The sequence below is a fragment of the Trichomycterus rosablanca genome, chromosome 9 (assembly GCF_030014385.1).
Source record: "Trichomycterus rosablanca isolate fTriRos1 chromosome 9, fTriRos1.hap1, whole genome shotgun sequence".
NCBI classification, from domain to species: Eukaryota; Metazoa; Chordata; class Actinopteri; order Siluriformes; family Trichomycteridae; genus Trichomycterus; species Trichomycterus rosablanca.
The window spans coordinates 13,002,818-13,027,362 of NC_085996.1; the positions used below are offsets into that span (position 1 = coordinate 13,002,818).

General features: G+C 39.5%; 1 protein-coding gene across 1 annotated transcript; it reads right to left on the reverse strand.

The window, feature by feature from the left end:
- Positions 1–630: 630 nt before the first annotated feature.
- Positions 631–23,908, reverse strand: snx3 (sorting nexin 3). The gene is made up of 4 exons (XM_063001912.1): positions 23,660–23,908; positions 12,407–12,502; positions 11,677–11,801; positions 631–1,467 (listed from the first exon to the last, which is right to left on the reverse strand). Exons 1-4 carry the CDS (start codon positions 23,819–23,821, stop codon positions 1,362–1,364), a joined length of 489 nt encoding a protein of 162 aa, XP_062857982.1. The 5' UTR covers positions 23,822–23,908; the 3' UTR covers positions 631–1,361.
- Between the last annotated feature and the right edge of the window lie 637 nt (positions 23,909–24,545).

A 24,545-nucleotide genomic window follows, 5' to 3' on the forward strand; every position in this document is an offset into this window, starting at 1 on the left:
ATCATTCTCAGCACCGCAGTGACACGGACATGGTGGTGGTGTGTTAGTGTGTGTTGTGCTGGTATGAGAAGATAAGACACAGCAATGCTGATGGACTTTTAAAATGCCGTGTCCACTCACTGTCCACTCTATTAGACACTCCTACCTAGTTGGTCCACCTTGTAGATGTAAAGTCAGAGACGATCGCTCATCTATTGCTGCTATTTGAGTTGGTCATCTTCTAGACCTTCATCAGTGGTCACATGATGCTGCCCACAGGGCTCTGTTGGCTGGATATATTTTTGGTTAGTGGACTCCATCAGCATTGCTGTGTCTTATCCACTAATACCAGCAAAACACACAGTAGTAACACACCACTACCATGTCATTGTCAGTGCAGTGCTGAGAATGATACACCTCCTGGAAGAGTCCTGACCATTAAAGAACAGCATGAAAGAGGGCTAACAAAGCATGCAGAGAAACTGATGGACTACAAAGTGCTTCTATATGGTAAGTGGAGCTGATAAAATGGACAATGTGTGTAGAAACAAGAAGGTGGTTTTAACGTTCTGGCTGATCAGTGTATATGGTGCCAAATAAACAATACGTATTAATACATGAATTTAGAAGAGAGAAAAACACCCAACAACCTTTATCACCACTTGTGTGTGCAGTTTTATTGGAAAATCCTTTTTTTTTTTTAATTGGAAACAAACAAATAATGGCACAGCAGTATACAAATCTAGAAACATGCAGCATGAACGGCTTTACGTGTGTACATGTGCTTCAGTTGGAGGGAATAAGGAACAACGCTGAGGGCTCAGCTAGCGGCTGGTACATTTCTGTGAGTTCTGCTCCGTGAGGAAACGACTAGTAGTGCAAGTATCGGACAGAAAAAGCTGACTCTGAACGTTAAACCACGTTTCGGTTAAATGAAGGTCCAAACTCAATACTGATTTGTTTGCATATGTGTATTTTTGGTTCATGTTTGTCAGAAATTCCTAGCAGGAACGGCGGACCGATCCTAAAGTATATAAAAATGTTAGCTGGCGGCGCTCGTGAACACAAAACTACTATAAATATCCACAATTTAACACACAAGGAGACCGTTAATCAGATTTAATTTTAAGTGGGATTTGAAACTGGATCTATCAGAGCAATTTATTCGGATGAGGAATCGAGTCCAGATTTTTTAAAAATCCCCGAAAGATCATTTCAGTGTGAAGTTCGACGCGTGCTAGATCCCGCTCAGGACCGTAAGTGCTATTTAGATTGGACAGTTCATTCTGGTTAGGGCGCTTATTCCATCCGTTTTAATCCCTGGGACGGGTTCTGGTTGACCGAGCCTTACCAAACGTCTAATGAGTTCTAGTGTAGTCGGTTTAGGCGTTTCTGATTTTGGAGGGGGTGTAGCTTCTATCCACCGACTCATCCTGAAGGAACATGTGCAGGCAGCGCTCGTTCTGTGCCAGTGGATGTCCGGCCACTCTGCAAAAAAATAGAAAAAGGAAAGAAAACACACAAGAGATCAAATTTAAAGTTTTTCCAAGTACAGTGAGTGACACGTGAGCATGAGAAGTGTTTTCGAGGGTGAGGAGGAGGGTGAGGGGGGCATACAGAAGGCAGGTGGAGGAGAGGGGGGCCTGTTGTGGCATGTTAACATTTAAAAGTCAAACAATGACTTTTAATGCTGTACAAAAGTCTTGTATTTCAGGTTACCAAGAACTGACTCATGAATTCAGTTCGTTTTATTTCCATCAAAAGCTTTATCCTGGTCAGGGTCGAGGCAGGTCCGGTTCCACTAATGCCTAGTTCACACTACTACATACTACATACTACTACAGTGGCTCTGAAGTGGACACAGATCAGCCATAACATTAAAACCAGCTTATCAGCTCCACTTACCATATAGAAGCACTTTGTAGTTCTACAATTACTGACTGTAGTCCATCTGTTTCTCTACATGCTTTTTTAGCCTGCTTTCACCCTGTTCATCAATGGTCAGGACCCCCACAGGACCACCACAGAGTAGGTATTATTCTCAGCACTGCAGTGACACTGACATGGTGGTGGTGTGTTAGTGTGTGCTGTGCTGGTATGAGTGGATCAGACACAGCAGTGCTGCTGGAGTTTTTTACACTGTTGGCCTTTTACACAAACAAATAAAACTATGTCTGAGTAACTGGATATGACTAGATATAAAATAAAAAATTTCGGGGGCATAATAAATAAAAGCAGCCAATCACTGTAGTATTTGGTCTTAGGAGACCTTAGGAGAGGTATTTTTAAGAAGCTCTACACAAACACACAAAAAAAGATTTCAATAAGATGTTGACCTCAATGTATGCAGACCCCTAAACACGAGCTTGTTGGACATCAAATTTCAAAACCATGGCATTAAAATAACATTGCATCTAGAGATGGGACGATCGGGGTTTTTGGCACCGATTCCGATCTCCGATCTCCTTTCAGGGACATAGCCGATAGCCGATTGCGATCGGGGGGGGGGGTGGCTGGGGTTTAGCAGTAAATAAAATAAATAAACTTAAAAAGAGCCTCACAGTGAAGATAAACCGGAGCAGCGTGTGTGTGTGTGTGTGTGTGTGTGTGCCTTTAGAAGAGACACTTTGTTCACAGTATCGCTATAAGTGATTCATTGATTCACGAGTCATTTTTCGCGAAGCGTAAGTTTCTCTTCTCAGTTATCTCTCCGTGTTTACTGTTATTAATTAAATGTCGTGGTTTTAAATAAACACCAGCTACTACAGAACATTTTGTGTGACTCTCTTACATTAAAAAGCTTCATTAAAAAGCTTAATTAAACTGTTATTACCACAGATCTGTAACCGACCGTCAGACTCGTTCCGTCTAAGGAGCTAAAAGTTCAGCAGATGATCCTGAACTAACGAATTTGGTAATGAATAAACTTTTGCCTCTGATTGGCTCTGTAACGTTTTCTGTTCTCATCTACATCACAAGTAAGAACCACTTACGATTTACCAAAGTGAACCAGGAGTTTATATAACGTGCTGATAGAATCGACTCGGATGTGACCGGGTTGAATTATCTTTTTAAAGTAAATATTACAATCAGCTAAATTACATCGTATGTATGATGCACAACGTTAATGATGTTATTTTAGGTCATGAAGAGCTTTCACTGTGGTTTCTGTACGATGGTTGATGAATGGTGATGTGATGGTTGGCGCGTCGTAGCTCAAAGTCTGGATCAATCCACTGAGCTGTTAACTTAACGTGATCTTTATATATCACACGATCGGATCGGCTACTTTTAGGAAATATCGCCGATAGCATATTTTGATTAAAAATCGGCCGATACCGATTCATAGCCGATCGATCGTCCCATCTCAAATTGCATCCACTCACACCTCCTTTAACCTGGTGTCACTGTTCGGAGAGGCCTTTGGGCGGCACAGTGGCTAAGTGGGTAGCACTGTCGCCTCATGGCAAGAAGTTCCTGGGTTTGATCCCCAGGTGGAGTGGTCCAGGTCCTTTCTGTGCATAGTCTGCATGTTCTCCCTGTGTCGGCGTGGGTTTCCTCCGGGTGCTCCGGTTTCCTCCCACAGTCCAAAAACACGCGGCCAGGCTAATTGGAGACACTGAATTGTCCTATAGGTACCTAGCCGCTGGGATGCATAAACCAGTGCATTGTAGTGCCGGTCCCAAGCCCGGATAAATAGGGAGGGTTGTGTCAGGAAGGGCATCCGGCGTAAAAACTGTGCCAAATCAATGATGTGGATCACGATCCGCCGGCAACCCCTGACGGGAGCAGCCGAGGAAATTGACTGTTCGGAGAGGCCTTTCCATAAGATTCGTTCCCATTTTGTCAAAGGAGCATTTGTGAGATCAGGTACTGATGTTGTCAAACTATCATCAAACTATGTCTTTATGGACTTGACTTTGTGGCAACATGTTGGTCCTTTGCTTCAGTACACAATGTTGGAGTCATATAATTAAGTCCCTACCTAATTCAATCCTACGGCAATTCAGTTAGCAATCGGTGAGACAAAATGTCCAAGATGTTGAAGTATAAAACAGCTATAAAACAACTCGGGTAACTGAGTTTGGAAAACTTCCAACCAATTCTGTGGACGCAGAGGGAAGTGGTTCAAAAAATGGACAAGAATTTTCGTATTTGAGACGGAGCCTCACACCGTTGCTGAACGTTCTAGGTTTACATTAAAGCGTTATGGTGAGCTGTGCTGTGTATTGTAGCTTCCATTTATTCTATCATTCAATGTATGAGTGTAATTTAATGATTGTTTTACACTTTGGTTACATTCATGACAGGAACGTTAGTTACTCATTACACAAGGGTTATCAGTTCACAAGGTTTTATCGAGAACAGTCATGGACAATTTTGTATCTCCAATTCACCTCACTTGCATGTCTTTGGACTGTGGGAGGAAACCGGCGCACCCGGAGGAAACCCACACAGACACAGGGAGAACATGCAAACTCCACACAGAAAGGACCCGGACCGCCCCACCTGGGGATCAAACACAGGACCTTCTTGCTGTGAGGCGACAGTGCTACCCACTTAGCCACTGTTCCGCACTAATGACTGCTATGAAATGTGCCCTGTTTATCGGCGACCGGTGTTGCTGAAACTCCATGAGGGGTGTCTACATACTTTTGACCACTGATTGTAGTTCAGTACCTGTCGATTTGAAGAGTCTTAAGTAGAGTTGGAAACAATCTTACAATGTACTTAATTACCAGTACTCAGGAACGCACGATCGTCGTGTCTGTTCGAAGCGGCCGGAGCTTGCGCAGCCCTTACCTGCTAATAACGTCGAACAATGCCACTTAATTCAGGAGTTTCCGCGAAGCGAAGGAAAAAAATTCCCGTCTTAATAACTCGTATTGCGTATCGTTCTGCCTCCAAACCTAATTTGCGGCGCCTCGGCTCATATTAAAATTGAAACAGGTAGAGACGGCACATTTGCACATGAAACAAAGATAACAGCAAAGTCTGCAATCACAGCAAATAATTACGATCGCACTGTAACTTTTATTGTCTCTGCCGGCGGAGGAACGACACCTCAGATCAAAAATAAGCACGGGTGCACGTAACATCCTGAAACGCACGGCTGTAATTTCCCTCGCAATTATCATAAATTACACAGCGAAAATAAAACAAATGTAAAAAGTAAAGCTGGGTGCACTCGCGGCCTCTCATCAGATCCGATCCTTTAGTAGGTAATTATGAGAGATGCGAAATGAAAGAAAAAAAAAAAAAAAAACTCTGAGTGAAGATATCAGCTGACAGGAAGACTCATAAGTATCTGTTCCTCTGTTTCACTTCTATCAAACAAAAAAACTTTAAATTAACTTGGAAAGCAAGAAGTATTGTTCCTGCTCATTGTGGTGAAGTTTTACGAGCATTTCATCCCGTGTTTGAACCGCCTCCTCGTAACCAGTCTGGCTTTGTTACGGAAACAATACGAGAAAGCAGAGAACGCTCGCTTCCAGGTTTCAATCATACTCATTTCCACAAACTGGATCAACTGGATTCACACTGCAGCTGGACAAATGACATGCTTTGTTTGGGGGTTCAATACCAAGGAAATACATTTTCTCCTAGAAAGCATGGCACCGTTCCAAACACTTAACGGGAAACAACAACTACAAAGGATTAAGTAAATTTGCCTTGCAAGAAGTTGGTGACAAGTCTGTTTATAAACTAATTGAATGCGATCTTGATCAGGCGATTGAGTGGTGGCATTACGCTTGCACAGATTTGCTAAAATTATCCAATATATTACTAAGATTATCAAATATATGTGAAATACAGATAACTTTCAATCTTGGCTGTAATGTTTGTGCTGTTTATTTGAATTTGTACTTGAAGAAGTAAGTAAGCACTAAGTACATGAGTAAGAAATAAGTATGTAAGTAAGAAGTAAGCACGAAGTACATAGTTAGTAAGAAGTAAGCACTAAGTACATAGTAAGTAAGTAAGTAAGCACTAAGTACATAGTAAGTAAGTAAGCACTAAGTACATAGTAAGTAAGTAAGTAAGCACTAAGTACATAGTAAGTAAGTAAGCACTAAGTACATAGTAAGTAAGTAAGTAAGCACTAAGTACATAGTAAGTAAGTAAGCACTAAGTACATAGTAAGTAAGTAAGTACTAAGTACATAGTAAGTAAGTAAGTAAGCACTAAGTACATAGTAAGAAATAAGCACTAAGTACATAGTAAGTAAGTAAGCACTAAGTACATAGTAAGTAAGTAAGTAAGTAAGCACTAAGTACATAGTAAGAAATAAGCACTAAGTACATAGTAAGTAAGTAAGTAAGTAAGCACTAAGTACATAGTAAGAAATAAGCACTAAGTACATAGTAAGTAAGTAAGTAAGTAAGCACTAAGTACATAGTAAGTAAGTAAGCACTAAGTACATAGTAAGAAATAAGCACTAAGTACATAGTAAGTAAGTAAGCACTAAGTACATAGTAAGTAAGTAAGTAAGTAAGCACTAAGTACATAGTAAGTAAGTAAGCACTAAGTACATAGTAAGTAAGTAAGTACTAAGTACATAGTAAGTAAGTAAGTAAGCACTAAGTACATAGTAAGTAAGTAAGCACTAAGTACATAGTAAGTAAGTAAGTACTAAGTACATAGTAAGTAAGTAAGCACTAAGTACATAGTAAGTAAGTAAGCACTAAGTACATAGTAAGTAAGTAAGCACTAAGTACATAGTAAGTAAGTAAGTAAGCACTAAGTACATAGTAAGTAAGTAAGCACTAAGTACATAGTAAGTAAGTAAGTACTAAGTACATAGTAAGTAAGTAAGTAAGCACTAAGTACATAGTAAGAAATAAGCACTAAGTACATAGTAAGTAAGTAAGCACTAAGTACATAGTAAGTAAGTAAGCACTAAGTACATAGTAAGAAATAAGCACTAAGTACATAGTAAGTAAGTAAGTAAGCACTAAGTACATAGTAAGAAATAAGCACTAAGTACATAGTAAGTAAGTAAGTAAGCACTAAGTACATAGTAAGTAAGCACTAAGTACAAAGTAAGTAAGTAAGCACTAAGTACATAGTAAGTAAGTAAGTAAGCACTAAGTACATAGTAAGTAAGTAAGTAAGCACTAAGTACATAGTAAGTAAGTAAGTAAGCACTAAGTACATAGTAAGTAAGTAAGTAAGCACTAAGTACATAGTAAGTAAGTAAGTAAGCACTAAGTACATAGTAAGTAAGTAAGCACTAAGTACATAGTAAGTAAGTAAGTACTAAGTACATAGTAAGTAAGTAAGCACTAAGTACATAGTAAGTAAGTAAGCACTAAGTACATAGTAAGTAAGCACTAAGTACATAGTAAGTAAGTAAGTAAGCACTAAGTACATAGTAAGTAAGTAAGCACTAAGTACATAGTAAGTAAGTAAGCACTAAGTACATAGTAAGTAAGTAAGTAAGCACTAAGTACATAGTAAGTAAGTAAGCACTAAGTACATAGTAAGTAAGTAAGCACTAAGTACATAGTAAGTAAGTAAGTAAGTAAGCACTAAGTACATAGTAAGTAAGTAAGCACTAAGTACATAGTAAGTAAGTAAGCACTAAGTACATAGTAAGTAAGTAAGTAAGCACTAAGTACATAGTAAGTAAGTAAGCACTAAGTACATAGTAAGTAAGTAAGTACTAAGTACATAGTAAGTAAGTAAGTAAGCACTAAGTACATAGTAAGAAATAAGCACTAAGTACATAGTAAGTAAGTAAGCACTAAGTACATAGTAAGTAAGTAAGCACTAAGTACATAGTAAGTAAGTAAGTAAGCACTAAGTACATAGTAAGTAAGTAAGCACTAAGTACATAGTAAGTAAGTAAGTACTAAGTACATAGTAAGTAAGTAAGTAAGCACTAAGTACATAGTAAGAAATAAGCACTAAGTACATAGTAAGTAAGTAAGCACTAAGTACATAGTAAGTAAGTAAGTAAGTAAGCACTAAGTACATAGTAAGAAATAAGCACTAAGTACATAGTAAGTAAGTAAGTAAGTAAGCACTAAGTACATAGTAAGAAATAAGCACTAAGTACATAGTAAGTAAGTAAGTAAGCACTAAGTACATAGTAAGTAAGCACTAAGTACAAAGTAAGTAAGTAAGCACTAAGTACATAGTAAGTAAGTAAGTAAGCACTAAGTACATAGTAAGTAAGTAAGCACTAAGTACATAGTAAGTAAGTAAGTAAGCACTAAGTACATAGTAAGTAAGTAAGTAAGCACTAAGTACATAGTAAGTAAGTAAGTAAGCACTAAGTACATAGTAAGTAAGTAAGTAAGCACTAAGTACATAGTAAGTAAGTAAGTAAGCACTAAGTACATAGTAAGTAAGTAAGCACTAAGTACATAGTAAGTAAGTAAGTACTAAGTACATAGTAAGTAAGTAAGTAAGCACTAAGTACATAGTAAGTAAGTAAGCACTAAGTACATAGTAAGTAAGTAAGCACTAAGTACATAGTAAGTAAGTAAGTAAGCACTAAGTACATAGTAAGTAAGTAAGCACTAAGTACATAGTAAGTAAGTAAGCACTAAGTACATAGTAAGTAAGTAAGTAAGCAAGCACTAAGTACATAGTAAGTAAGTAAGCACTAAGTACATAGTAAGTAAGTAAGTACTAAGTACATAGTAAGTAAGTAAGTAAGCACTAAGTACATAGTAAGAAATAAGCACTAAGTATAGTAAGTAAGTAAGCACTAAGTACATAGTAAGTAAGTAAGTAAGCACTAAGTACATAGTAAGAAATAAGCACTAAGTACATAGTAAGTAAGTAAGTAAGCACTAAGTACATAGTAAGAAATAAGCACTAAGTACATAGTAAGTAAGTAAGTAAGCACTAAGTACATAGTAAGTAAGCACTAAGTACAAAGTAAGTAAGTAAGCACTAAGTACATAGTAAGTAAGTAAGTAAACACTAAGTACATAGTAAGTAAGTAAGCACTAAGTACATAGTAAGTAAGTAAGCACGAAGTACATAGTAAGTAAGTAAGTAAGCACTAAGTACATAGTAAGTAAGTAAGTAAGCACTAAGTACATAGTAAGTAAGTAAGTAAGCACTAAGTACATAGTAAGTAAGTAAGTAAGCACTAAGTACATAGTAAGTAAGTAAGTAAGCACTAAGTACATAGTAAGTAAGTAAGTAAGCACTAAGTACATAGTAAGTAAGTAAGTAAGCACTAAGTACATAGTAAGTAAGTAAGTAAGCACTAAGTACATAGTAAGTAAGTAAGTAAGTAAGTAAGTAAGTACTAAGTACATAGCAAGTAAGCACTAAGTACATAGTAAGTAAGTAAGTACTAAGTACATAGTAAGTAAGTAAGTAAGCACTAAGTACATAGTAAGTAAGTAAGTACTAAGTACATAGTAAGTAAGTAAGTAAGCACTAAGTACATAGTAAGTAAGTAAGTAAGCACTAAGTACATAGTAAGTAAGTAAGTAAGCACTAAGTACATAGTAAGTAAGTAAGTAAGCACTAAGTACATAGTAAGTAAGTAAGTAAGTAAGTAAGTAAGTACTAAGTACATAGTAAGTAAGCACTAAGTACATAGTAAGTAAGTAAGTACTAAGTACATAGTAAGTAAGTAAGCACTAAGTACATAGTAAGTAAGTAAGTACTAAGTACATAGTAAGTAAGTAAGTAAGCACTAAGTACATAGTTAGTAAGAAGTAAGCACTAAGTACGTAGGTAAGAAGTACGTAGGTAAGAAGTAAGTATGTAATTAAGAAGTAAGTACGTAGGTAAGAAGTAAGTATGTAATTAAGAAGTAAGTATGTAATTAAGAAGTAAGCACTAAGTACACAGTAAGTAAGCACTAAGTAATTATGTAGGAAGTAACTAAGTAAGAAGTAAGTAAGCACTAAGTATGTAGTAAGTAAGCACTAAGTAATTATGTAGGAAGTAACTAAGTAAGAAGTAAGTAAGCACTAAGTACACAGTAAGTAAGCACTAAGTAATTATGTAGGAAGTAACTAAGTAAGAAGTAAGTAAGCACTAAGTATGTAGTAAGTAAGCACTAAGTAATTATGTAGGAAGTAACTAAGTAAGAAGTAAGTAAGCACTAAGTACACAGTAAGTAAGCACTAAGTAATTATGTAGGAAGTAACTAAGTAAGAAGTAAGTAAGCACTAAGTACACAGTAAGTAAGCACTAAGTAATTATGTAGGAAGTAACTAAGTAAGAAGTAAGTAAGCACTAAGTATGTAGTAAGTAAGTACGCATTAAGTAAGAAGTAAATAAGCCGGGCGTCAACACAAACACAATTGGTTGTGTTTAAGAGGGGGAAGGTCAGATGGGGTCTCTTTCAACTGCTGCTGTGACAGAGAGACTGGCCCTGACGTCCCTGCGAGTCCCTGCGAGTACGCGACACTGGCAGGTGATAAGAAGCGGCTGCAGATTGGACACGTAGGTATTTATTTATTTACTAAGTACAGTAATCCCTCGCTATATTGCGCTTCGACTTTTGCGGCTTCCCTTTATCGCGGATTTTATTTGCAAGCATGTCTAAATATAAATCGCGGATTTTTCGCTGGTTCACGGATTTCTGCAGACAGGTGTGCAGATGGGTGTGTTTGAAAAGCTAGCTCTCTCTCTACATAGACGCATTTTACGTCATCCTGTGCGCGCTCCCGATTAGGATGCTGTTCCAAATCCGTTATTTTCACTCAAAAACTAGTGAGCATCCGACGCTGCCTTAGTGATCAAGACAATCCCAGAATTCATTGCGGGTCAGGTGCTCCTCTCTCGCAGAAAAATAAACATGGCTGACGGGGCGGACAAACGAATGGAGTTCTTTTCAAACGTAAATAAAATATTACTTATTTTTAACTTGTATAAACTTGTACCGAGTTTTTTTTATTTGCAAGTTCGGGCTTATCAGGAAATGTAACCGTTATCGGTAGATGAAGAGAGATGTTATATTGACGTTAGCATACTGTGCTACCTCAATCCATGATGCTAAATGCTAAAGCCAATGGAATCGGGTTATAAAAATAATCATATAAACACATATTTTTACTTCGCGGATTTTCACCTTTCGCGGAGGGTTCTGGAACGCAACCCCCGCGATCGAGGAGGGATTACTGTACAGCGTGTGGTGATCTGCTCTCCTTTGATCATATGAGAAGTTGTGCAAGTGGCAGCGGATTTACAGTTGAGAATTGGAAATGAATATATAAAGGAGGGCATTCTAACTTTAGTGTTGACAAAAAAGACCAAATATCAGGAGTGTTTTATTAGACAGACATTTTGTGACATCATTTATGACACAAACTGTATGAATTTTGTTGTTTTGCAGTAGTCCAATTTCAGCTCATGACTATCACACTGGAATGTCTGTCCTACTTGGTGTAGGAGAAAAATATAAATTTACACTAGAAGTATTAATACATAATCAACTACTACTTATGTAGATATGCTTAGGGCATGACTGCCAGTAGTCATATTCCAGTATTCCAAGAATACTGCTACAATGGAATATTACTGGAAAGTGATGTACGTGACAAGAAGTGTGTCAATTACATTGTTTTATGTCCAAAACCCAGTTCTAGCTGGTTTTAGACCAGTTAGGAAATCTCTGTTAACAGTGCAATCTTCTACTATCCTACAAGGTCACTGATGGGAGTATAAAGAATGATTATTTTCTTTCCCTCTTATCACATTTCATGTTAGACCTACTTGTTAAGGAACTGTTCCAGGCCTTGCCGCCGCTCCTCGATGAAGGAATCGTCGAAGATGCCATCGTCTCCTCGGAATGGGAGCTGCCTAAACAAAGCTTTTCCAGGCAGAGGAGGAACGACTACCTGAAACAGAAACAACCAGACCAGCATCAGTTCCATTAACAGAACCGTGTAAATGCGATACAAGCTCTACCTACACCTATCAAAACCAGGACTCCCAGCAGCATCAGTCAGCATTAACACCCTTAGATGACATGTACTTCATCTACTTGCAGATACCAGGGTTAAATCCAACAGCAGAACCTGGTGAATGAGACACAAGCTCAGCTAGAAGCATCAGTGGAGGCTCTTTGGATTTCAAAATCATTGAGAGCTTCTAAACAGCATTTCAACAGCAGCATCTACATCTACAACCCACGTTGTCCAGATCCCATTTGACATCGAGATTTAAAATAAAAAGAGCTTTTAATCATATTGTGTTAGGTTTTACTGCTCTTTTGAACGACTTCACCCAGAATTACTGGGCATAATGGGGTAACACACTCCAGACAAGATGCCAATCCATCATGGGACCTCAGCCATCCCTCAGATATAGCCAGTCATGTCTGTATGCAAATGCCTGACCGTCTGTGGACTAAAGAATTTCACCGCTGCTGCATTTCGCCCTTTTTCCCCCCTAGAAATCTACCATTTGGAAAGTTGTTAAATTGCTGGATCAGTTAACTCACCTTGCTCTCTCTCTCCAGCTCTCCTCTAAGCCACTCAAAGTCACTGTACCTCCTCCTGACGCACGACTCCTTTAGCTTGAAGATCGGAAGATTAGTCTAAGAACAAGAATAAACAAACAAGGCACTCAAAATAAGAATGAACACGATATGCGTGGGTTTCCTCTGGGTGCTCCGGTTTCCCCCCACAGTCCAAAAACATGCAGCCATGCTAATTGGAGACACTAATTTATCCTATATCAGAATTATCCGGTACCTAGGCTCTAGGATGCATAAACCAGTGCATCGTAGTGCCGGTCCCAAGCCCGGATAAATAGAGAGGGTTGTGTCAGGAAGGGCATCCGGCGTAAAAACTGTGCCAAATCAATGATGCGGATCACGATCCACCGGCGACCCCTAACGATAGCAGCCGAGGAAGTAGAGATTGAGGGGGCCGCTCAGGTGGCGCAGTGGTAAAAAAAGACACGCTGCAACCAGCGTGCTGCTTCACCGGTTCGAAGCCGAGTGGCTGTATGAGCAACCATTGGCCGGTTGCTCAGTTGGGGGGGGTGGGACAAAGAACCGGATGTGGGTCTCTCTCTGTCAGAATGCGATTACGACCTCTGCCGGCTGATTAGAGGCGCCTGCACAGGAGATGAGGAAGAGTGCCCTTAGGGTGTGTCTCTCCGCATGCAACGCTAGGTGGTGCCAAACTCATAAAAATGTGTGGGTGGCAAAAATGCATCCGGCTGCTGCTCATGTTTCGGAGGGGATATGGGTTAGCTTCGATCTCCTCGGTCAGGGCAGGGTTCGGCATAGACAGAGCATGCAATTTGAACAATTGGATGCGCTAAAGGGGGAGAAAAAGGGGGAAAAATTAAAAAGAAAAAGAAAAAAAAAAGAAATAGAGATTGAGCGTTATCAAATTTTAGTTTGCGATTCAGCACCCTAATTGGCTGCAAGTGTAAAAGGGCTGAAATGAATTCATGAACCATTCATTATTAAACATTAAGAAACACACACACACACACACACACACATTTCAGGACTTCAGTGACTGAGCATCAGGCTGCAGAAATGTTTAACTAAAGGCAATGAAGGGTGCAGAATTTACCCTACTAGTGTCACCTTCTTTAAAAGCATCTAACCAGCATCTAGGATCTAATCCAGATGCTTTCAGTTGTCAGCCAAAACCATAGAAGTATTTTCCCTGTACTTCTGTCAGTTTCTACCAAATCCTCTGAGCACTACTCTCGCGCTCTGATTGACGCTATGTTTTAAACGTCTGGCACTTTATAAATTCCTTTTCATCTAAGAAGTGCTCATTCTACACCAAGTGCTAACAGTCTCTTAATCTCTGAGTCATACCAGGTCCTCTTGTGAACTGTAAGTATAGGGTTACGCTTGTACAGGATGATTATGGAGTGACTGCGTGTTCGGAGATCAAATCATTTGAAAGGTGTGAAGAAGTTAATCCCAGGTTAACGGATCAGGTAACCTAATTCGCATACTCGAAATCAGGGCCGCACGATATATCGTTTCAGCATCGTCATCGCGATGTGTGCATGCGCAATAGTCACATCGCAGGACGTGCGATGTCACTTAATGCAAATTAAATCAAATACGTCATGCTACAACTTTTTTGCTGCTCGACACGAAACGAAAATTCACACCGTAAGAAAAATAAATGAATCTGAGTGGATTGGGCAACACGAACAGTATGTGGCTTGTTCTGTAGTAAGTTGGAGATTAATTAATAATTTTGCAATGCAGCGTGGGTGTTGTTTTGTAGAGGACGATCAAGTCAGTAATACTGTAAAACATGTGTGTGCCGGTGTATTCTGATATAAACTATATTAATTAAGCCCCTGTACCACTCGTCTCTTGCGTTTCCCCTCACGCTGTATCCTGCGTTCTCATTGGCTGTTCGACATGTCACTCATTCCCAGTCGCACATCTGAGATCAGATATCTGACGTGCTAGAAAACTCAATCCGGTCGCCGAGCGGTCGGCGAGCCGGTCGGATCGAGTTGTTGGATAGTTCACACTTAGCGACTGAGAGCCGAGTTTTGATCGCCGAGCGAACGGCGAGTTGCTCCCGACCCGGAAAATCAAGCGCGATCTAGCGATTGCATCGGGTTTCGCATTTAGCATCTTGCCATTAAAACCAATGGAATTAAATGGAACAGCGCTAACATGTCAATATAACATCTCGATTCGTGTACAGAAAACTGTTACATTTGCTGACAAGCCCAAACTTGCATATAAAAACACTCATTAAAAATCAATAATTATTTACTGTATTTACGTTTGAAAATAACTTTGTCCGCACCGTCAGCCATGTTTATTTTTCTGTGAGAGAAGAGATTCCGCAATTAATTCTGGGATTGCCTTCATCACTAAGGACGCTTCCGATTCTCACTCGTTCTTGAGTCAAAATAACATTGAAATATTAAGATGCCTCAGTAGTGAGCTTAGTAAGGCATCTCGGATTTCGAACAGGTGTATAGCTGCTCTTTTGTTTGTATAGTTTTTTTTTTAATAATGTTTACTACTTGAAGAGGTTTTGATTGTGAAATAAAATATTAAATGACCCATTTTGTCAATCCTGTCAATTCCCTCATGTGATATTGAAGCTTTCTTAGTTTAATGCTCAGTTTCAACCGAGTACAAAGATGTAGCTTGTCATAATCTTTTGTATCTCTTGTAGGCACCACCTTTTCTCACAGGTGAGCCCCTTATTTAAAGTAAGATACATGCATTACTAATATTATTTTTAATATCGCAATATATATTGCAGGAAGAAAAAAAATCGCAATGTTAGTTTTTTCCAATATCGTGCAGCCCTACTCGAAATGTAGGATTGTATTATATCAGTGGTTCAGGTGAGCAAGGGGTTTCGAAGGTTTATGAATTTTATTGCTGCCCTACGGTCAGATTTTATTTCTTTATTTAGCTACTCATTGCTGGAGGTCAAAGCACAAAGGCATTTTTCACTCAAATTTAAAATGGACAAATTTAATAAATGTGACAACCTTTAGCTTCAAGTGGGGTGAAGAATAGTAAATGCCTCTTGGTTTATCAGTATTAGCTTTATACACTGATCAGCCATAACATTAAAACCACCTCCTTGTTTCTACACTCACTGTCCATTTTATCAGCTCCACTTACCATATAGAAGCACTGTGTAGTTCTACAATTACTGACTGTAGTCCATCTGTTACTCTGCATGCTTTGTTATCCCCCTTTCATGCTGTTCTTCAATGGTCAGAACCCCCCACAGGACCACCACAGAGCAGGTATTATTTAGGTGGTGGGTAATTCTCAGCACTGCAGTGACACTGACATGGTGACATAGTCGGTCATGGTATGGGGCTGTGTCAGTGCCCTTGGCAAAGGTTATTTACACGTTTGTGATGCAGCATTAATGCAGAAAAGTACATTGAGATCTTAGAGCAACATATGCTGCCTTCAAGACGTCGTCTTTTCCAGGGACGTCCATGCATTTTTCAACAAGACAATGCAAAACCACATGCTGCACACATTACAAAGACATGGCTGCTGAAGAAGAGGGTACGAGTACTGGATTAGCCTGCCTGCAGTCCTGACCTGTCCCCAATAGAGAATGTGTGAGGAATTTTGAAAGGAAAAATGCGACAACGACGACCCCGTACTGTTGCACATCTTAAGACGTGTTTGCAGGAAGAATGGGACAAAACGTCTTTTAAGCGTGGTGACAAAGTGGTATTTTGGAATGTGTTGCAGGACTGAAATGCAGGAATGGATGTTTATTATTAAATGAAATGAAGTTGAGCAGATAAAACATGAAATATCTCAGGTTCATCCTGTCTGCAATCAAATACAAGTCAAAGTAAATGTAAGAAACTGTTTTTTTTATTATTAGCGTTTTTTATGCTGTCCCAACTTTTTCTGATTTGGGGTTGTATTTTTTTACTACACACTTATGGTCACATTATATGACGTACACTTAGGAACATAGACTTTAAACTCTTTATCTCGATATGAAAGTCATATAAAAGAACAAAAGCCTTAATAAAATAGACAGTGGGACAAAGGACGAGAGAGGACACAAAAATGACACCATAACAGAGAGAGAAAAACAGCGTCCATTTTCCACGCATCACCCCCCGAACTAGCCGATTGTCTGATAGATGTACTAAAAGCGCTTCTTCTTTCAGTCACTCCTCAGCACTGTTAAAAGCCTCCACATGGCTTATGCTGAACGAGGCGAGGGGGTCTCCCTCCTCTTTTTCGAAAATGCGTGTGTGCGCTGGGGGTGGGGAAGGGATGGGGGCAATGGTGTGTCCTCATTAGAAGCAGAAGAGCGGGGGGGAAAAAAAGAAGCCGTGCGTTAAAAGGTCACCGCGCTCACTGTAAGGGTTCAGCGCCGGCTATGCATTAGCTTTTAGCAAGCCGCATTGAGTCAAGTTTAAGAGAGCGCATCTAGGCCCGCTCTCGTTTCAAAATAAAAGTAGCACAAAAATGGATGCACAATGCCATCTCATCGCATCATGTCCCTAAAGAATTGAAGACAGAGACACAACGAAAGCACTCACACAGCCAGCGATGACCCCCCTTCCCCTCCCAAATCCACATCCACATCCAGAGACACACAAATACAACCCCCTTAGCTTTGGAAAAAAAGCTGCCCCCTCTTTTTGTTCCCATAGCATCAACTCCTACTTTTGATACTGTCATCTCAAGTAGGATATGGTAGTCTTGATACAATATGGCTCCCATTACCATTAAAATAGTTGTCGGGGAAGATGCTGTAGACTGTGGATTACACTTGACTGGGAATGACAGCCAGGAAAGCAAGCTGGTTTTATTATGGCTGAGAGTGAGAGAATAAGAAGGGGTTTGGAAATGGAGGCGAGATTGAAAGGGGGATGAAGAAGTGAAGATGAAAGGAAGAAGAAGGTGGGACCTTGAAAGGGGGGGACCTGAAGACTTCTGCCGTGCTTTAGCACTGGGACCAGGTTCAACGTCAGTCAGGTTCCAGTCTCTGTGAGCATGCAAAAAGCACTTTGTAGTTCTACAATTACTGACTGTAGTCCATCTGTTACTCTGCATGATTTGTTAGCCCCCTGTCATGCTGTTCTTCAATGGTCAGGACTCTCCCAGGACCACTACAAAGCAGGTATTATTTAGGTGGTGGATCATTCTCAGCACTGCAGTGACAATGACATGGTGGTGGTGTGTTAGTGTGTGTTGTGCTGGTATGAGTGGATCAGACACAGCAGTCCACTATTAGACACTCCTACCTAGTTGGTCCACCTTGTAGATGTAAAGTCAGAGACGATCGCTCATCTATTGCGTCATCAGTGGTCACAGGGGCGCTGTTGGCTGGATGTTTTTGGTTGGTGGACTATTCTCAGTCCAGCAGTGACAGTGAGGTGTTTAAAAACTCCAGCTGATGCACTCTTACAGCACAACACATACTAACACACCACCACCATGTCAGTGTCACTGCAGTGCTGAGAATGATCCACCATCTAAATAATACCGACTCTGTGGTGGTCCTGTGGGGGTCCTGACCATTTAAGAACAGGGTAAAAGCAGGTTAAAAAGTATGTAGAAAAACCGATGGACTACAGTCAGTAATTGTAGAACTACAAAGTGCTTCTATATGGTAAGTCATGCTGATAAAATGAACAGTGAGTGTAGAAACAAGGAGGTGGTTTTAATGTTACGGCTGATCAGTGTGTGTGTTTATTTATATATATATATATATATACACACACACCGATTAGGCATAACATTATGACCACCTTCCTACAGAACATTGTCCAAAGCATCACACTGCCTCCGCCGGCTTGCCTTCTTCCTATAGTGCATCCTGGTGCCATGTGATCCCTAGGTAAGCGACGCAAAATGTCCAATGTTTAATCGTTTTAAATGTTTGCTTTATCTATTTCAGCCCTCATACGCAAACTTGTGAGTTCAACACAACTTTCCATAGTGTATTGATCTTAGAAAACCTAAAATGAGAAGGGGGGCTTCAGTGTATTCTGGCAAGGGGTAATTTTGGTGAAAGGAGTTCAAATGGGTGCTATCCACCCCTCTACCAGCAGCACTCATTCACACCACTGCTCTCTCAATAAGGGGATTAAGAAGGCAGGCGTTCACAAGCTCTCTTTCACACACTAGCATCGTCCCTGAAACGTGGGACATGAAGACAGCAGTTGATTTGGGGGGTGGTAATGGTGAGCGCTGAATGGCGTGAAAAGAAGAAAGGTGCCAGTTAAACAATCATCGCTTGAGCGTTTTTAACTTCGACTATCTCGAACGTGCGTTGGCATACTTCAGAAACGAATCCAAAAAAACACGCCGGCTCTCGTCTCTTGGTGTCTTCGAGACCGGGGAGAGGGAGCGGCGGTGGCGGCGAGACGCGAGAGCGCCTGTCCTCCCTCATGCAAAGCAGGGTCACCGTGGGCTCCCAGGCACACAATAAAGTTGATTACACGCATATGCTAATTATTACACACTAATCAAGTACAGTAGCTTTAGATACGGGCTAATGGCTGCCAATGTCTCGCGTCGTAGGTAGAGGGAGGCTATAAATACTATAGGGAAGCCAGCGGGGCCCGCCGTCCGTTGCCAGGCACAAGAGCCGCTGTCAAAACTCATCAGCTCTGCAACACGACTGCTTAAACCGAGAGGGGCCGGCAAACTCGTCTTCAGATGAGTCTTCTGCCTGCGTCCTTTGTGCTAAAGCTTTGCTTCGTACCACATGCTTTAAGAGTTTCAAATGAAAATCACAATACTCAATCAAAACGTTTAAAGATATGTAGCTTCTCAAGAAGCAGATGATAGCTGAGCAGATAAAACTCTGCGCTATGGTGTAAACAACGCTGATTAAGTGTTTATATGCAACTTATGAAGCTGCTGTCAAAGTCAAAAGTTTACACAGACTTGTTAGGATGAGATGGGGACTCGACTCGGACTCTTTTCAAATGACTCGGACGAAAATGACTCGTAAACAACAAGAGTCCCTAGCGTCAGCATGTGTTAACGTGTAAATGTTCCAGCCAGCTTCCGGCGTAGTGATGAAGCGTCGCTCCCTACTCCCTACACTTCATTTGAAAATTTTCGTAACCTTTGGATTGGAATCTAACTTGAAATGGTGGAGTAGCCTACGTAGTGCACTTTACAGAAACAACTAGGGTGAATGGAACGCTCCTACAGAATTGGCACTAATAGTACAGTAGAAAGACCGCTTTCTCAACCAATCAGACCTTCTGATTTTCAGTTTTAGTAAGAAATACCGTTATCTGCATTTATTCAGTTTGCGTCACACATAAAGTGTTTGCGTCAATGAAACGCTTGATTGGCTTTCTAACGAGTTCGTGTTTTACTTCACAACTGGGAAAAGTTAGGAGGTATTTAATTATAAGCACATTTACAAAATAACGGATTATATTTCTAATGGGACACACGGTTATAAATTTAATAGCATCTGGAAGAACAAAAGCTCAGGTAAGCAGTGGTTATGAATTTTTTTTTTTTTTTTTTTCTTTTTTTTCTGTGTTTTGGATTTTGGCCGCTGTGCCGTAATTTATCGCGCGCTTTTGTTTTGCAATGAAAACAAAACGTATCAGTTTAAGATACCAAAATACCAATTTCTTTCTGTACTGGTTTTTACTGGGAAAATGGGCAGCATTTAAAAATTAAAATATTACAATGCTTTCTGTGTTAGATAAGATAAAAATGGTAAACTTTTTAGTAGTGAAATGCCTGATTTTAGGTAAGCAGAACTATCAACCATTGACTATATTAATGCCCAGGGTTGACAAATGAGATGGGTAGGTGTCCACATACTTTTGGTCAAATACTTTTTTAAGTTCAAGTTACTTTTTAAGTGTGTTTGTTTGTTTATTAGGATTTTAACTTCATGTTTTACACTTTGGTTACATTCATGACAGAACAGATAGTTACTCGTTACACAAGATTCATCAGTTCACAAGTTTAATGTCAAACAGTCATGGACAATTTACTATCTCCAGTTCATCTCACTTACATGTTTTTGGACTGTGGGAGGAAAACGGAACTCCCGGAGGAAACCCACACAGACATGGGGAGAACATGCAAACTCCATACAGAAAGGACCCGGACCGCCCCACCTGAGGATCGAACCCAGGACCTTCTTGCTTTGAGGCGACAGTGCTACCCGCTTAGCCACTGTGCCGCCCGTTAAGTAAAGTCAGTTTTAAGTTTTTGTTGTGTCGTGGAACATTTCAGTGCAGTTATTAACAAACGCATGCAAACACTTTTCCAGATGTTTGATCTTTATAGGGATGATTAGGGCTGTCGCGGTGAAAGAATTTCCCCTTGCGATATTCAACCTGTCTCAATATCGCGGTATGCGGTGATATCGCCATTTTTTTTTTTTTTTTTTGAAAATTACTTAATTAATCTGGATTTTAGAGCTATATAAACAAGCTTTATTGTTAGGCTATGATTCGGTATATTATTGCTTTATAATGACAAAGATGAGACAGCTTTAAGACCAATGAAATGCGTGTTTAATGTTAAATACAGAACAGAGCAGGGATGCGCGTCTTTTCTCTATTAAAAAAGGTTTAAATTTAGCTTCTAGCCTAGGATAGACATACACTGTGAAACGAAAAAAAAGAGTTTAGGCTAAATATTTTAAACGCACATCTAATCAAAATATGGTAAAAAAAAAATAGAATAAAGAATAAAGTCTGTAAGAGTTTAAACCTGCGTTATCATGCGCGCTAGAAGAACCAACATGTTCATCTGATGTGGTTTAGAGAGGATCTGAGTGGGGTAGTGATGTTCCCGACGTTACCGATGTTGCACTTATACACGTGTACTGATCCTGCATGCGACTTTACAGATCAAAGCAAATCTAGCCTGGTTATTGCGCCACTATTAACTATCTATTTAGTAGATATAATTAACATAACAATATATACTACATTTTAAGTTATTATTCGTTTCAATACATTTCTATTCAACGAAAAAATACATTTAAATCATTCCAGCAAGCCAGCAAGAGAATATTTGCAGGCTGCAATGCCATATTAACCGTCATTAAGTGTTTTAGTTCGCCGAGGCTGTTTGAATATAGTCTAAATTACAAGTATTTTATTGAGTGTGAACTCAATTTGATCATTAATAAACTTGCCTATAATTCCTGTTGTGATTGTTTACATTTTAAAACACAAAGCCTGACACTCAGCAGCAACGCATGCGAACAAGTTGCGGGAAAATGACGCTCCTAGCTCATTTTTATTATGAATTTATTTAACACTTATTACGCCCGATTGTAAGCGTATAAAACAAGATGGACCCTGCAAAAAAAAAAAAGTTAAGAAAGAAAGAAAAAACGTGAATATCGCGGTGATGCGGTTGCTTGGCATGCCCTGCGGTTGGCTGGTCTATACCGCGATATTTCAAAATTGCGGTTAGCGCGACAGCCCTAGGGATGATGTTCTTTACATAAAGACTATAATGGACGTGAGCTGGCATGGCTGAGATGTCACCACATAAAATGAAAGTTAGGTGTGTAGGTGTAGCCAAGTCATGTAAGTCAACATCCGAGAACACATACAGCCAATACTACTGGATTTGCTTTAACTAAAATTCACTATGCACTATATATATAATAGACAATTCAGCACTATGGTGAGCTTATGGTGAGGTATCTACATTCTTTTGGCCAAATAGTGTATAAATCATACATTTAATTAGGTCTCTTTGCACAAAGTGTGGCCAATAAAGACATGGTTTTATAATAGAAAATTCAGCACCAGGGCTGTAAAACTAGTAAAGCTAAGTTCTACGTTTCATCAGAAACCAGGGTTGTGTTCATTATCAAGAACCACAGGGTTTTAGTCTTTTTTCATTTCAGTAACAATACTATTATCTTGGTGCTGCATTCTGTTGGGTGGGAAGGAGCCGATGGTACGTGACCTTGCTAGGGACGTAAACTTCTACTAATAATATCTGGACGTTGTACTTCAAAAAAACAACTAATATGATTTCATTAATGTCCATAGTTTTGGAAAGAAATGTCCAACAGCTTATGATGAGGTGTCCACATACTTTTCGCCAAATAGTGCATAAAGCACACATTTAACTGGGTCTCTGCACAAAGTGAGGTCAATAAAAACACAGTTTGACCGGTTTGGTGTGTGAAACTCCAGTGGCTTGCCCAACATGTTTAATATTGATTGCAAGCCCATCGGCCATGTCTCTTTTGACTGTATGGGCACAAATTTCCACAGTCATACAACAAAATCTTGTGGAAAGTCTTCCCAGGAGAGTGGAGGCAACCGGACATTAATGTCCATAGAATTTTAAAAGAAATGTCCAACAGCTAATGTTGAGGTGTCCACATTCTTTTGGCCAAATAGTGCATAAAGGATACATTTAACTGGGTCTCTTTGCACAAAGTGAGGTCAATAAAGACATAGTTTGACATGGAGAAACTCCAGTGGCTTGATATTAACTGGAACATTGACTGCAAGCCCAGTGGTCACGTCTCTTTTGACTGTATGGGCACAAATTCCCACAGACACACACCAAAATCTTGTGGAAAGTCTTCCCAGGAGAGTGGAGACAAACAGACATAAATGTCCATAGTTTTTGGAAAGAAATGTCCAACAGCTTATGGTCAGGTGTCCACATTCTTTTGGCCTAAAGCATACATTCAAGACATGCCAGTCACTACCTAGCTCCAAACTTTACTTACTAGAATACCAAACAAACACCTCAGCTAGTCATAAAATACAACTACAAGTCTGACATACTATTTAATAACTAGCAGATTAACATTAATAAAGAACTAATTACCTTTAATAAACACTTTTTTTTTTTTTTTTTTTAGAAATATAGCAAATAATGTCTGTATTTTTATAGACCAGGTAAACAGTGCGTTGACTTAGATAAAGTAATACAATTAGCTCAGACAGCTAACGACCTAACTATGTAAATAACAGTCACAAGTACTTGCGTACTAAGTAGTGTGTTAGAATAGTAACCACCATTTACCAAGTTAATCAACGTAACATACTAATTAGTACAGAAGTATGAGTACTGGTTCATCAAGATGTAGCACATATTATTGAATTACTTTTTAATTATTTTTGACAACTGGACTCCTGTCTTGGTAAAGTATAATAGCAATGCATAACCATATTTGTAATTACTTTAAAACAAAAAGCTCTAAAAGGTGCCAGTCTAACTAAATTCAAACAAGCTAACGTGCCAACTAGCTTAGCTCACCTTCAGTCTGATCTCATATGTAGTGAATCTCGCCCGACCGATGCCCACCGTTTCCGGATTTCCAACATCGATCTCTAAAAAGTTACTCGGTGGACCGTAGGCATCGTTTAGGTTCTGTGGTTTGGCAAAAAGCCGCCTGGTATCTGCTATGGTATCTGCCATTAGTGCCCGTTAATTACAAAACCAGTCTGAATTTTACTTCCGATCAGCTGAGGAGCAGCTGACGCTGTTGTACACCAACCCATGCATAAGTGCGTTGCGTCTCAAATGCACACTTACTCCCTATACAAGTAAACTACATAGAGGTAGATAAGGAATAACACGTAGTGCCCTATGTGTTTAATGTGCATGTATTTGGTATTCGGCACAGACATATGACACTAGGTCACTGGTCAACAGCCAACTGATGTAGGATTTTGTATCAATACATAAGAAAAATGAAATAACCTTGTAAAGTGTATTCGTGACATGCAATAGGAATATAAACAAACCAGCCTGGCTTTAAGTTTGTCAGATGTATGTATGATGTGTTCCCAGTCTAAATACACACTTATTTTGGTCACATTGTATCAACAATTCTGTTTAATGACTGTTAATTCTCAAACTAGTTCCACTTTAATTGGAAATAAATGATACAATAAAATATTGACCAACTTTACCGTTACATGGGGTAAAGTTTTAGCTCTAGTAGGTGAACTACAGCAGCAGATCAAGCCCCCAACCCCAACAGTAGTCTGTCATGTTTTCGTTTGTCATGTTTTCGTTTGTGATTTACATTTACATCTTCGGCATTTAGCAGACACCTATTATCCAAAGCAACTTACAGTAATGTGACAGAATACAGTCTGAGCAATTGTGGGTTAAGGGCCTTGCTCAAGGGCCCAAC